A 13,511-nucleotide genomic window follows, 5' to 3' on the forward strand; every position below is an offset into this window, starting at 1 on the left:
AGAAGCATGATGCCAACTACTAGGTAAATAAGTTGATTGATTCAAAAAATGAAATATTTATCGTCTTCTATTCAAAAAATGATGCCAACTACTAGGTAAATAAATAGATAAATATTTATCGTCTCCTTATTTAGCATCACATAATCAATCGATAAATAAGTAAAAAATGACAATTAATTTTTATAGTATATGATTTCTGGTTGGGCAAAATTTTAGTTGTTCCAACTTCGTCTGATGCCTATTCCAATTCCAACTCTGACAGAGTAAGAAAAATCAGAATTCAGAGTCAGAGTCCATTAAGATTCCAGACTACCAGCTCCGATAGTTATTCTTAATAAATTTTATTATTAAAATAAAAATTATTGAAGGTTAAGTAGCCGGTTGGGGTAGTTTTTATTAATAGTATGAATGGAGTTCAAGCCCCCACCAGACCAATATCATTCAAATTTTTGTTATATATATTTTCTTAAGAAAAATGTAAAGTCCACCCAAATAAATCACCAGTTTTCACCCCCTTCTTCACTTGTTTTCAGTGCTGAGAGAAGCAGATTAGAGAGAGAGAGTGCATGTTGTTGAGACTAGAGAGAGAAGAACAGGGTGTGATGGAGATGGTGGCTGAACCAAGATCGACGACGACACTATATGTTCTCCTCTATGCGTGGTGGTTGAGTTCAAGAGAGATGTGAGATGGGTTTCATTAGGCCGAGAAAACAGAGGAAATAGATCAGCGTGGGCTTATCGAGAGGGTGGGAAGTACAAGATGGAGACAAATCTGTGGGGCTCTGTGCGTGGTGGTGGAGCTCGAGACGGAGGAAAATACGATGGATCTGGGTGACCTTCTTCTTGGTGGGTCTCGACTAGGTTGTGTGGCTCGTCGCTGGCGTCTGATGGTAAGGAGTGCCCAATCGGTGGTCTGTGCCTGAAGGTGGTCTTGGTGGTGCTAAGTGGCACTCAAGCATGAAGGAGGTCCAATTGGGGCTGGCCAGTGCTTTTCAAAACTTCTCCTTCAAGTCCCATTATTATTGCCAATTAAGGTGCCGTTTGAATAGTGAGTTTATATGAAATTTGAAAGTTAAATAAAATATTATTAGAATATTATTTTTTAATATTATTATTATTTTAAAATTTGAAAATGTTGAATTGTTTATTATATTTTGTGTAAAAATTTAAAAAAATTCTATTAATGATATGAGATGGTATGAAACACTTTCTCTAGCCAAACGAGGCCTAAAAATTTTTCTTAATCTTTGTTTGGGTGTTGGGAAAGTACAAGTGGGGTAAGAAAATGGAAAAAAAAAAAAAAAACTTCCAAATGGCAACTCCAATTCTGCTCCAATACCGATCAAGTGAAGCAGAGCTGGAGTTAGTTCCTCTCGAAGTCATTATTGGAGTTGATTTTGGGCTTCGACTCTTATCGAAGTCGGAGCTCGGAGTTGAGGAATTCAACTGCGTTGAAGTCAGAGCCCACCCCTATATATGATGTTATTTTAAGAAGCAGTGAAAGAATGATGGTTAAATGAGGATAAACAATAAGTTTGTATTTGGTTGTAAGACTCAGTTGAGCTAAGTCTAATTTTAAGTTAAATCTAACATTCAAACACTCAACTCTTAAATTACTAAACTCATATCAACTCAAAACTTCCTTACACGTGTGACCCACAACTTTTTTTAACTTAACATATATTTATACGTGGAATCCACAATCTTTTTCAACTTCCTATAAAAAGTACTAAACTCATCTTAATATCCAAACACACTTTAAACTCAGTTTAGATGAGTCTCACATGACTTCCTTTACTACTCAATTTATTATTATTCAAAAAGAATTAAGCTCAACATCCAAACGAAATCTAAATTTCTTGAAAAAATATACGCAATTTAAAGAAAGTCAATATGATTGATCACGAGACTTTTTGTGATAATAGTTTCCTGAGAAGAAAAAAGAACTTTGACGTGGGGTGTCATCCATTATTATTTTCTTTTTAAATTTGCCCAATGAGATTTACAATATCAGGTTTGAATGTTAAAGGCAGGTTTGAAAGGTGAGATGAAAATTTTGTATTATATTTTAAAGTTTAAAATATTATATTTTAATATTATTATTATTTTGAATAGGGGTGTAAACTCAAACCGGAAAACCGGACCGGACCGGACCGAACCGGACCGGTTTTACCGGTTTTGAACCGGTCCGGTCCGGAACCGGTTTTTAAAACGTAAAAACCGGCCGGTTCCGGTCCGGTTCCGGTTCCGGAATTTTTTGGACCGGACCGAACCGGACCGGACCGGTTGATTAAAAAAAATAAAAAATAATATTTTTATATATAAGTTTTATACAAAATATTTTATATATATTAAATATTAATATATATAAGTTTTATATATAATGTATAATTATAAATTTTTATGTGAAATTTTATATATAACATATATATTCATATATGAAATAATTTCTTATTATAATTTATAAATTATTACATAAAATGTTAATACTAAATCACTAAAAGTTTATAACTAATACTAATATATAACTTATAACTATACCAATAGTCTAATATTAATACTATTATATAGTCTAATATATTAATAAAAGTATAAAACAGTTTTTTTTAAATCAAATTTTTTTTTTTTATAAACAAATTTTTAATGACAAATTGTGAAATTTATATTTTTAAAAAACCGGAAAACCGGACCGGACCGGACCGGAAACCGGTAAAACCGGAAGTACCGGTTTAGGAGGGTAACCGGTGCGTAATCGGTTTTGAAAAATATAAAACCGGTACATACCGGTTCGGTCCTAGATTTTATCCAAAATCGGACCGGACCGGACCGGTTACACCCCTAGTTTTGAAATTTGAAAAATATGTATTGAGATTTGAAAAAATTGAATTGTTTATTATATTTTATATGGAAATTTGAAAAAGATATAATGATGAAATGAGATGCGATGAGAATTTTATATTTTATTTTGTGCTCTAAACCTGCCCTAAGACTTAGGGAGATTATAACTTATGACCTCACCCTCTTTTTTGTTACTACAAAATAGGGAATATATTATGTTGGTATTTTTTAATAAATAATATTTATCAATAACGTTTCTTTTCTTAGATTTTCATTACCAACGTTTATTTTTAAGAGGCCATTAATGTCTGTACCAATATTTTACGTTTGAATTTTTTCTTCTTTATTTTTATCAACTAACTTCTTACCGCTCTTAGTTAATGGTCCTATAAACTTCTGCAGTCGGTTTTTTCTTTTAAGTTGGTGATGAATGAGTGTGCCGTTTCTTGAAAAAAAAAAACGTTAATCTTTTCATTAAATATGTTCCTTTAATTCATCATTCATTGCACTATTACCGAGTCTATTTTTTTTGTTCATGAATGAATGTGCCGGCTCTTAGTGTATTTTGAATTGTTTAAATTTTGATGTAGGTTGGCGTCTGTCTATAATCTATTATCATTATAAGAAATGATACTTGTAATCGTGTGTATATAAATATCGTGTAGTCGTTTTAAAAAAAATAAATAAATATGAGACCCACATAAAAAGAAATTAATTTTTTAATAATAGACTCTACTCTTTTTCAAAGCGACTGCACGGTATTTGTGCATTCCACGATTGTATGTAGAATTACTCTATTATTTTTATTTTTAGTGTGGTGTTGTTTTATTTGTACAATATAGAGAAAATCTCTAGAGAGACTAAAAAGTGGGTTGTATCTAAATAATTTTGACAGTATTTCTAGATAAATGAGAGGTATTCTTTTGAGTGAAGTTTTGAGTTCAACCACTTGAGCAGAGTAAACTTGAGTCATACAACAATCAGTTGGGCTATTGTATCTTAGAATAGTCAAGTCAAGATGAGTTATGTTGCACCAGTTAATTTTAAACTTTGTACACCGTAGAAATTTTGAATCTCCTTAAAGAGAGTGATATTTCCGTGCCTTAGTCCAAACTGAATTCGTCTTAATTTTAATTTCATTGTGATTTTTATTTTATTATTGTGTATTTCATCAACATATTATTTGAACTACAAATCTAGAAGATCATATATATATTTATGCCATTTGAGTTTATACAATTAAGCAATATGATTACATGCCTCAAGTTGCAGTTTATTAATCTCTTTTTTTGTGTGTTGATTGTGTCGTAGTAGTCTTTTTTTTCTTTTCTTTTTTTTTTTCTTTAAAATAATGTCGTTGTAGTCTTAATCCTTATGATGTTGGGTAGTTTACCTTTACCACAATGGTGGCCTTAGTGCAGCATAGTTAGGATTTTGGTGATAAGGCAATATTCCTCACTGGATGGCCAATGTTGCCCATGTTGTCTCCTCCTTTGAGATGTATGGTGTAAATGGACTGACGTAAAGCGTATATTAATGTACCACAATGGTGCATTGTCTTTGCAGCTTTATGCATTTTTCTAGTCAACTTTATAAGTAATTCACTTATATATTTATCACAAAACAAGATCATCATGGTCATTAGTGTTTAAAGAAAATATATTAGAGGTATAAGAGGAGGGTTGGGTGTCCCAAACAAAAATAATGAAAATTTTTACTTCATCCCCGGCCCACACACCATACATCATTTTTTATTTTTTATTTTTTTTCTCTTACAAAATGTGTGGTGTATGAATGATGTTTAATAGAATTCAATTAGTTTATGAAGAATAAAATTACAAAATTACAAAAAAATTAAAATAAGTATGGTGTGTGATGTGTCATGAAGATGATGAATATCAAAACCCATAAATAATACAGTGATTAAAATATTTTAAAAAAATAAAAAGGGCAATGAAGCAAAGCTTCCTAGTCATAATATTTCTTGACAAAGTCATGGATCAGTAGATTGCCAAATTATGTGGTTTGTAGTAGGCTAATAAATTGATTGAAAAGTTACTCATGTCAAAAGTCATGACTTGTAATAAGAGCATTTCAAGAGACTATTTCGACACTTTTGTTGGAGACTTCAAGTACTTCTACTAACTTTATGTTTATGTTTTTCTTGAACAAAACATGTTGATCCTAATCCTTATAGACACATAACAAGATAGCTAAAATTGGAAAGTACTTCTAATCTTCGGCAGCGTCCAAGGGACAAACACGATGGCATCCATGTGTGGCCAGAGTACACGTCGATGGATGGGAACAGTGTGGTGTGATCGATCGTGAGGATCTGATCAGGTCAAGAAATCCACGGGAACTACAAGGGTAGACATTAGAGGCGTGATTTCGCTTCGACATATATATTGAGCTCAAACGTGATTTACGAGGCTTGTAACACCTTCACACTGATTCGATGTGGTTACTAAAGTGGTAGATCAAGACATGTTTAACCTAGAAGAAAGGGGAAAAAAAAAAAAGGAGACAAAAATCAACTTATAGGACTCGTTTGGATAATGAGATGAGATGAGATGAAAATGTTTTAAATGAGTTAAATAAAATATTGTTAAAATATTATTATTATTTTGAGATTTGAAAATGTTGAATTATTTATTATATTTTGTATGGTAATTTGTGTCATGGCCTCACTAAGGGAGAGGGAGATCAGCACGGCATAGAGGTTAGGGTTTGTTGTTGAGAGATGAAGTGATGAAGTCGAAGCCGCAATTGAAGTGTGAAGTGTTTAACTCAACTGAGAACGCACCGTTTTGCTAAGGATGGAGCACACCGTTTCATCAAGTGGAGTGAACTACAACTCATCATTTCAAGCTATTGCGTATTTCTAGAACTTTCAATTCTGGTTTGTTATTTTAAGTCAGAGTCTGTTATTTTTAAAGGACAAGTGTCATATTTTTATTTGTTTAGTTTTCATCCCTACGTGGGTATGTAGTGGGACGGAAGGAAGGAAAAGGCATCTAAACATTCATATTGAATTCTGTACTGAAGCATTGGAGGTCAAGGGATCCCTCGAATGAGCGCTCTATCTTTATCTTTTATGCAATCAATTGGCTTTGCCATTTTTACAAACAGTTTCTGCGCATCATACAATTCATCACACATCTATCACCATATACATTTTTTCCCAGCTATTTTACAAACCCAAGTAGGAGAGTTATTACAATTTGAATGATGAGATGAGATGAAATGGGTTGAGAGTATTTCTGTATCCAATCAGGGATAGAAAAAAATTGAATAGAAAAGCTGGTTGACTTGTAGTTCAATTTGTATGTCCTTCCTTTGTGGTAACAAAGGGGAGGGAGGGTGAGGTTGTGGATTTAACTCCATGGAAGAGTCATATTTTTGTATAAAAAGGAAAAAGAAAAAGAGGCCAAGGTCATGGATCTAATTACTACAGATTAAGATGAAGTCGTGGATTTAATCGTCACGAATGATGCGTATGTGTGAATGGATTAAAAAGGAGAAGGGGGATAGAGAAGAAAATAGGAGTTTTAGAGAAAAATGGGAGAAATTCTTTTAGAGATATAGGTCTAATATTATATGTGGAGAGGATTTTGTACATATAGAAAGGCCCAATGAAAAATAAGATACTCTTCTTCATTATTCAAATACCTATATATGAATACGACCCTGTAGAATTGTGTCTAAGCAAAACAGATAGAATAATCTTTGAAATTGACATATCAAGATCGATGTCTCTCACCCATTGACCCTGCTTGACTCTAACTTTTGTCTGTCCTGTCCTCCCCACTTATGATTCTATGGTGCTTTTCTTCGTAAACCCAAGCTCTATTTTAATCGCATGTTTCCACAAAAGGCTAAACCCAATAGTCAATTCATCTCTTGTATTGCTGATCAGTGTTTTAAGTAGGTTTGTCACTTAGGGCGCCTCCACAGTTGTCTTGGATATGAGCACGAAAGGTTTTTAGTTTAGTAGGTTCCAAAAAAGTATCTTAAATTTAGGTGCAAGAGATAAAGACCTCTAACGTAAACATCAAAATCTTTGAGAGAGTTTCACCTCCACTTCTCAATGTAGAAAACAACAAAAAAGTTTGTTTATGTTGATGTGCGCGCACACACACATAGGGGTGTAGAACCAGTCCAGTCCAAAACCCATAATCTGGGTGTATCTGGGCAGTTATCCTCCTGGATTACACTCGGGCGGTTGAGAGAAACTTGGATCCAGTTTTATGACCCGATTATCCGTAATTGGGTCCCTTTTTTTTTAAAAAAAAAAAATGCTTCCTATTAGTTATGATGTAAAGAGTAATAACATTGTATTAGTCTAATTAGTTATGATATATTATTATTTATTTTATTCTTTGTAAATTAATATTTTGCATTGTTATTTATTTTATTTTTAAAAAAAAATCTAGACAATTTAAACATGATATCATAATTTTTTTAAAAAAAGTGCTATAAAAATATTTTTTAAAGTTTAAACAGTTTTTTTTAAAGTATTAATAAATCCGGTTATAATCAGGATATCCAGATTTATAGCTAGAAAAGAAAAAAAAAATCCAAATATCCGAATTGAATCTAGTTATCCGCCCTGATTAATCCGGGCGGATAACTGCTCGGTTTTTAGAATCCTTCAAGTATTATGGTTTGCAAACCAATAATAAGCTAGAAAGCTCAAGATCATGTCCAAAGGCATTCTCTTCAAAATTTAAAGTGCTAGTGTAAGACCACAAGTTGGCTTATATAACTAAAGGAAAATTAGATAGTAAATGTGATCTCATATTTGCTTGGGGAAGAGGAGTTGGTGCGGTTTATAATCATTCCAAAGGACTCTCAAGTTGTAATCTTCACTAATATATTTGGATGATAGGCGTAAATGTGGCATGGACTTTCTTTAGTGAAATCTATCAAAGTCAACCTAATAATATTGTGTGGCATTGGCCTAGCTAGATGAAGAATTCAAAGATTTTAAATGAAGGAGGTTATAATGCAATGCTAAGGGCTATATTGAATGGATGATATATGAAGAGGTTTATGAATATGGTAAAATCACATTGAGTATCAAGTCCCACGTTGATTTTTTTATTAGTTGGAGTTGGATTTATGATGTTTCTAATGATTTTAAATGATTACCTTGACTAATCTTTGTTTAATTATATGTCCATATATACTTGGACTTTGCTCCATCTTTTATATTATTCAATAATATTAAAAAAAAAAAAGTGATTTATTCATTATAGAGCACACAAGTCTCGTGAACTCCTTTTGAGAAAAATAAGAAAAATATAGCACATATAAAAAAACCAATTATTTTTATGATGAACCCAATTTTTTACAAAATAAAATGTGCGAGACGTGCATACTTTAAAACTGTATCTAATATTACTAAAAAGAATCACCTTATGTTACGATAGAAAACATTGTATTAACAGAAATATCAGCATGATCGATTTATGGCACTGCAAAAGTACAAAGAAAAGAAAAAAACCTTCGACCGTCTTGCCTGTCATGGTCTTTTGTTGAGTTTGGCTTTACATCGCAGTAACTTGACCCCTCTGTTTCGATATTTTGAAAGACAGAGAATAATGTCTATGACCCAAACTTGGGTACGGATCAAAGATGCCAAGATGGGCCTTGGCTGTCCAGAGAGATCACAACACTTGGACACCAATACATCTCAGCTGGTATTCTTAGAGAACATGAAATAAACTGGTGACTGTCCCCAATGAATGGCGATCGCATTAAGGTGAGGTAATGGATGAGATGAAAAATTAGTAAATATTAAAGAATAAATTTATGAATGATAGTAAAATAGTTTGAATTATGATATTTTATGAAATTTTGAAAAAGGAGAAAAAAATTCGAATAAAAATATTATAAAGTTAAAATATTATTAAAATATAATTTTTATTATTTTAAAATTTAAAAAAATTGAATTTTTTTTTTTTGAAAGTTTAGAAAATGATTAGTTTGAAAAATTTGTAATGATTAGTTTGAAAATGTTTGTATTTGAGTGATGTTTGGAAATGAATGAAATGTGATGAGATGAAAGACATTACCAAACATCCCCCATAGCTCAGATTGGATTGAGAAACACTCTCAACCTATCTCATCTCATTATTACAATTTTTATAAACTTTCACATAAAATACAATAAACAATTTAACTTTTTCAAATTCCAAAACAATAATAATATTAAAAAATAATATTCTAACAATATTTTATTAAACTTTCAACTTTCATTTTAACTCATCTCATCTCCACTCACTATCCAAACCTAACCTGGTAGCCTCACTCAGATGTGTGAGGTCTTCTAAATTATAATCAAACAAGAACATGCTTTCATCAATCCTGATACATATATTTTCACAACTCTCTTCCCAGCAAGTTCAATACAAGTTGAAACGATGAAAAAAAAATTGATACTATTCAATTAGCAGACCAAATTAACAGCAGCTTCAAAATTGGTCATACATCAGACAGCAGGTCATTTGAGGGGCAGTTGATAAACTACATTCCAGATTTTTTAGTGTATGTAGTATATATATGCTTTCTTAGAACTAATTCATCTTACTGATTAGTTCATTGATGTGATCCTCACGATTCCCAGTGTCTCCCCCTTGCTTGTATAACATTTTGCTTCCTTGCAATCCTTCTGGCTTGTTGACTATGAAGGGATATAAAAAACTAGTAACCTCCTTGAAATGTGGACCAACATTAGTGATCTCGTGCACAATATCTTCGATGCATATGATGCCAAACTTCCCCAATGCCTGCAGCAAAAGACAGGCAGAGAGAGGATTAGAAACTTTAGGCCGAAAAGATGTTTAAACTCCAGGATTCAGCAACTTTATCTACACCTGTTCAATGATGTTATTGTCTGTAAGGGGAACCCGCTGCTTGTCTATCTTTGCATAACCCTTCTTGTAAATCAGCTCCTTAATGCTCTTTAGATTTGGGTATCTTCACAAACAAGCAAATCTCATTAGAGTAACAAAACACTATAAGGGACACATCAAGCAAGGGCATCATCATAAGAATAATCTTCCTCATTTGAATTTCAAAATGCAAGGAAATTCACGTTTCAAGGGAGAAAGAAAACTTAAAAGAGCCAAGAAGGTGGTCACATAGAGCTTAAATAAATAAAGTAGAAACCCCCAAGGCAATGTTGATGATCTGATCCAAAATTATAAATATAAAGTTGTCGATGCTATCTGGAAAACGATTAGTTACTTCAGGAAGAGCATTACGGAATAATAGTCTATAGAAAGAACCCAAAAGACAGAAAACCAAGTAAACAACAGGAACACAAAGCTAGTTACTCCTAGTCCTTAATGTAAAGCTAAAAGCTTTATTTGAATTATTGTTCAAGTGCCCTCTAGATAGTGTACATTTATCCTACAGCTTATTCGGTACATTATATTTATTGCACCAGAATTAGAAAAAGAAGGTTGTGTATCCTACCCATATGTGACGTATGGCTCCACTCTTTGCAGCTTTTCCATAATCCCTTCATTTGCCTTCACAAATATACCACTGAACGTTGACCTCAATCCCATATTGTACAAGACCTTCCTTGTTTTTTGATGAATTTCTCTTTTCCTGGGACACAGAAGGAGATATCAGGGGAAAAAAAAAAGTACACAGACCACACAAAATCACCACAAAACATCAGAATCTCACCCATGTATGCGAATGACAAAGAGCAGTTTTGATTTTGTTGGCACAGATGTCGGTTGTTTCCTCTTTACCCTATGTTTCATCTTGATGAGGTCCAATTCCTGCATGAAAACAATAGATAAGACTTATTCAACAGTTTTCAATATGAACTGTGTCGGACTTTTGACAGGCACTAGGCAAGTGAATATATTATTAAATTGCAGAAAATGCAAGAACAGCCATCTTGTGAAACATTGGCCTAGGAAACATTAAGCTTAAAATGAAACTCACACAGGACTACCTTTCCAATCCTATCAACTGGCCACCTAGGTGAGCATACACATTTTAATGAATATTGCACACTTCTCACTTAGTTATCATAGAAAACTCCATCACACCTACTATCGGGATATTGCACAATAGGCCTGTCTAACATACCAAACTTTGGCAGAAAAGTGCAGGAAAAGCACCTATATAGTATTCAGACGTGGTAGATATGTAAACACTTCATTATTCCTGAGGGTGTGAACATCACAATTTCAACAATCAGGATACGTTTCCATTTCCTGATACAACATAACTAAATTTTCTTGATTGGTTACAAAACTAAATGGACACGGTTTGAGTCCATTTAACATAGTTGTTAGATGAGTAAAATGTTAGGAAGGATGAGAGTATACCTATCAAAAAACAAAATATACTCTCATACTTCCTAACATTTTACTCATCTAACAACATAGTTTTAGATACTACAATCCTTCCTGATATTTTAGCCATGGAGCATTTCCAACTAATCACTCACACCATACTCTCAATTACTACTTTTCAAAATTTCGTATATACTGCCTAACCCAAAGACTCACGCCTCAAATAAATGAAACAACGGTTTTCACTCCTCCAAAGAACACTAGAAAGAGAACTTCAAATTCCCCTATTCCAACTTTTCAAACATGTCAATCTCCTAAACAGATAATCTACAAAAGGAAACAGTCCCAGCTCTCTCAACCCCGTGATGAGTACATAATAATGGCCCCCATCAAAATAATGCCCAATGCTAAAACTTCTGCACTCTGGCATATGGAACAAGAAGTTATAGCAACCAACAAAAAACATAGAAAAACATTCTATAAATTCCAACTGCTAAAAAGGAAATAAAGAAACATTACATTAGTGTTTCCTAATAACAGTACAATCTTAAACCTCGTGATAAAGTAAAATAAAGCACACGCACGCAAACAGAAATACAGGAATGCGTACATAGATAGATAAAAACAGTTACCCTAGCGCGGTACTCTTTGATGAAGTCCTCCGGCATTCTGATGAAGTCATACTTGGCTTTCTTCCTGATCAAAGAGTTTCTCTCTTCATACTGGGCTTTCCTCTTGAGTGCCCATTCTTCATTGCTCTTTCTTTTCTTCAATATTATCTCTGGTATGTAAGCAAACGGCTTCGGCTCCTCTTCTGCCATCGTCTTTCTTTTCCTGCCCTGTATGCAATTTATTTAAATCTGTTCAATTCTTCTCTGCTTAATTTTTTCTAAACTTTCTTGATAACCAAACGAAAAACAACCCTAAATTGAAATCCCATATAAGCTGTTCAATGCACCACCATAACACCCCTTCTCTATGGTCACCGTGCACCTAGCATTCAAAACCCCAGGCACCAATCTGATACGTTTATTGATATCAAAGCATAATTGAGAACCTGCCAAATGGGGATGAAAGCTCATTGGGTGTCTGACAAGAACAGAGGAAGGACCACTTTCAGCCCATCCAAGATATCCTGCAAAAGCTACCCACGACTGTATTTGCCTTCTAAAGGAGCAAAAGCTAAATGTAAAATTGGAATTTCCTTGAAGCCCTTCTACAAAATATAAAAGAACAGCCACTACCATGAGTTCTTAACTATCTGCATTCAGACCTTCCATAAACGATTAAAAATATATGGAAACAGAATGAGTCTCGATAACTCTCCAATGAGCAAAGCCGTGCCAAAGCACCAAACATAGTTCAATCGCCAAACATTCTCCACACCATAAATTACATAATCTAGAGGACAAAACTTAACAGCCTAACGCCAGAAAAATGTCTAATACTGCAAGCTCAAAATAATATCTAGTGCAACTTGAATATATTTCCACACATATTGTTTCAAAAACGTTAATACACCTGTCAGGAAGTACACTTACCGTGTGTAAGTATACTTTGCAGTTCCTTTAGGTGTAGAAAAATGAAAAATTGCTTGTTCTTGATTCATAGGCTTCATCTTAAGAGCTCATGAAGCAACTCATATTAAGTATAGTATAATAAAAATAGGTGCCGGCTAGCTGAGGTAGAGACGAATGAACAAGAGAGTGAGAGAAAGACGGAAGATGCTTACCGGCGATCAGCAGACCAACGGAAAACAGAGGGCAGACGGCGTGGGTGGCGACGGAAAAAAATTTACAGAGCAGAGAAAGTGGGTAACGGGGGGTTGGGGGACGACGCGCAGGAGACTGGGCATACCGAAGAGATAAAATCATAAAAGGGTTTAGGGCGTCGCCTAAACGTCGTCGTTTGGGTCGAAGAGCATGAAATTGTCAAAGTCCAAATTTTAACTTTTTTTTGAGTTAAAACTCCTACATTTTTTTTGATAAGTTAAGTTAAAACTCCTACATGGACTAGTCAAAGGTCTATTTGTGAATTTTTGAGTTACAATAATTTAGAGTGTCCTAGTCATATTTGGAGAGTCAATGTAGAATAATCAAATCAATATTTTATGATTTTTTCATCTAATTACCTCTCTCTTTTAATATTAAATTTTGATATTAATACAAAATATTAAATATTAAATACAAGTGTATTTACAAAATATTAAATTTTAATATTAATATAAGTGTATTTACAAAAGATTAAATTTTTTAAAATATTATTAAAATATATAATATTATATTACTATTTTGACTTTAGGATGGCTATTTCAATATGGATTAACCTCTCAAAAAATTTTGGCTA

General features: G+C 33.3%; 1 protein-coding gene across 4 annotated transcripts; it reads right to left on the minus strand.

Moving 5' to 3' along the window:
* Nucleotides 1-9,199: 9,199 nt before the first annotated feature.
* LOC108987353 (60S ribosomal protein L7-1-like) lies at nucleotides 9,200-13,010 on the minus strand. Of its 4 annotated transcripts, none has more exons than XM_018960258.2 (7): nucleotides 12,898-13,010; nucleotides 12,088-12,222; nucleotides 11,798-12,004; nucleotides 10,543-10,640; nucleotides 10,324-10,461; nucleotides 9,720-9,822; nucleotides 9,200-9,632 (listed from the first exon to the last, which is right to left on the minus strand). In XM_018960258.2, exons 2-7 carry the CDS (start codon nucleotides 12,103-12,105, stop codon nucleotides 9,420-9,422), a joined length of 777 nt encoding a protein of 258 aa, XP_018815803.1. In that variant the 5' UTR covers nucleotides 12,106-12,222; nucleotides 12,898-13,010; the 3' UTR covers nucleotides 9,200-9,419. The 4 variants fall into 4 exon arrangements, with proteins under 4 accessions (XP_018815803.1, XP_035546404.1, XP_035546403.1 ...); XM_035690511.1 differs by lacking the exon at nucleotides 12,088-12,222 and adding an exon at nucleotides 12,223-12,300; XM_035690510.1 differs by lacking the exon at nucleotides 12,088-12,222 and adding an exon at nucleotides 12,223-12,381.
* Between the last annotated feature and the right edge of the window lie 501 nt (nucleotides 13,011-13,511).

The sequence above is a fragment of the Juglans regia genome, chromosome 6, assembly GCF_001411555.2.
Source record: "Juglans regia cultivar Chandler chromosome 6, Walnut 2.0, whole genome shotgun sequence".
Classification (NCBI taxonomy): Eukaryota; Viridiplantae; Streptophyta; class Magnoliopsida; order Fagales; family Juglandaceae; genus Juglans; species Juglans regia.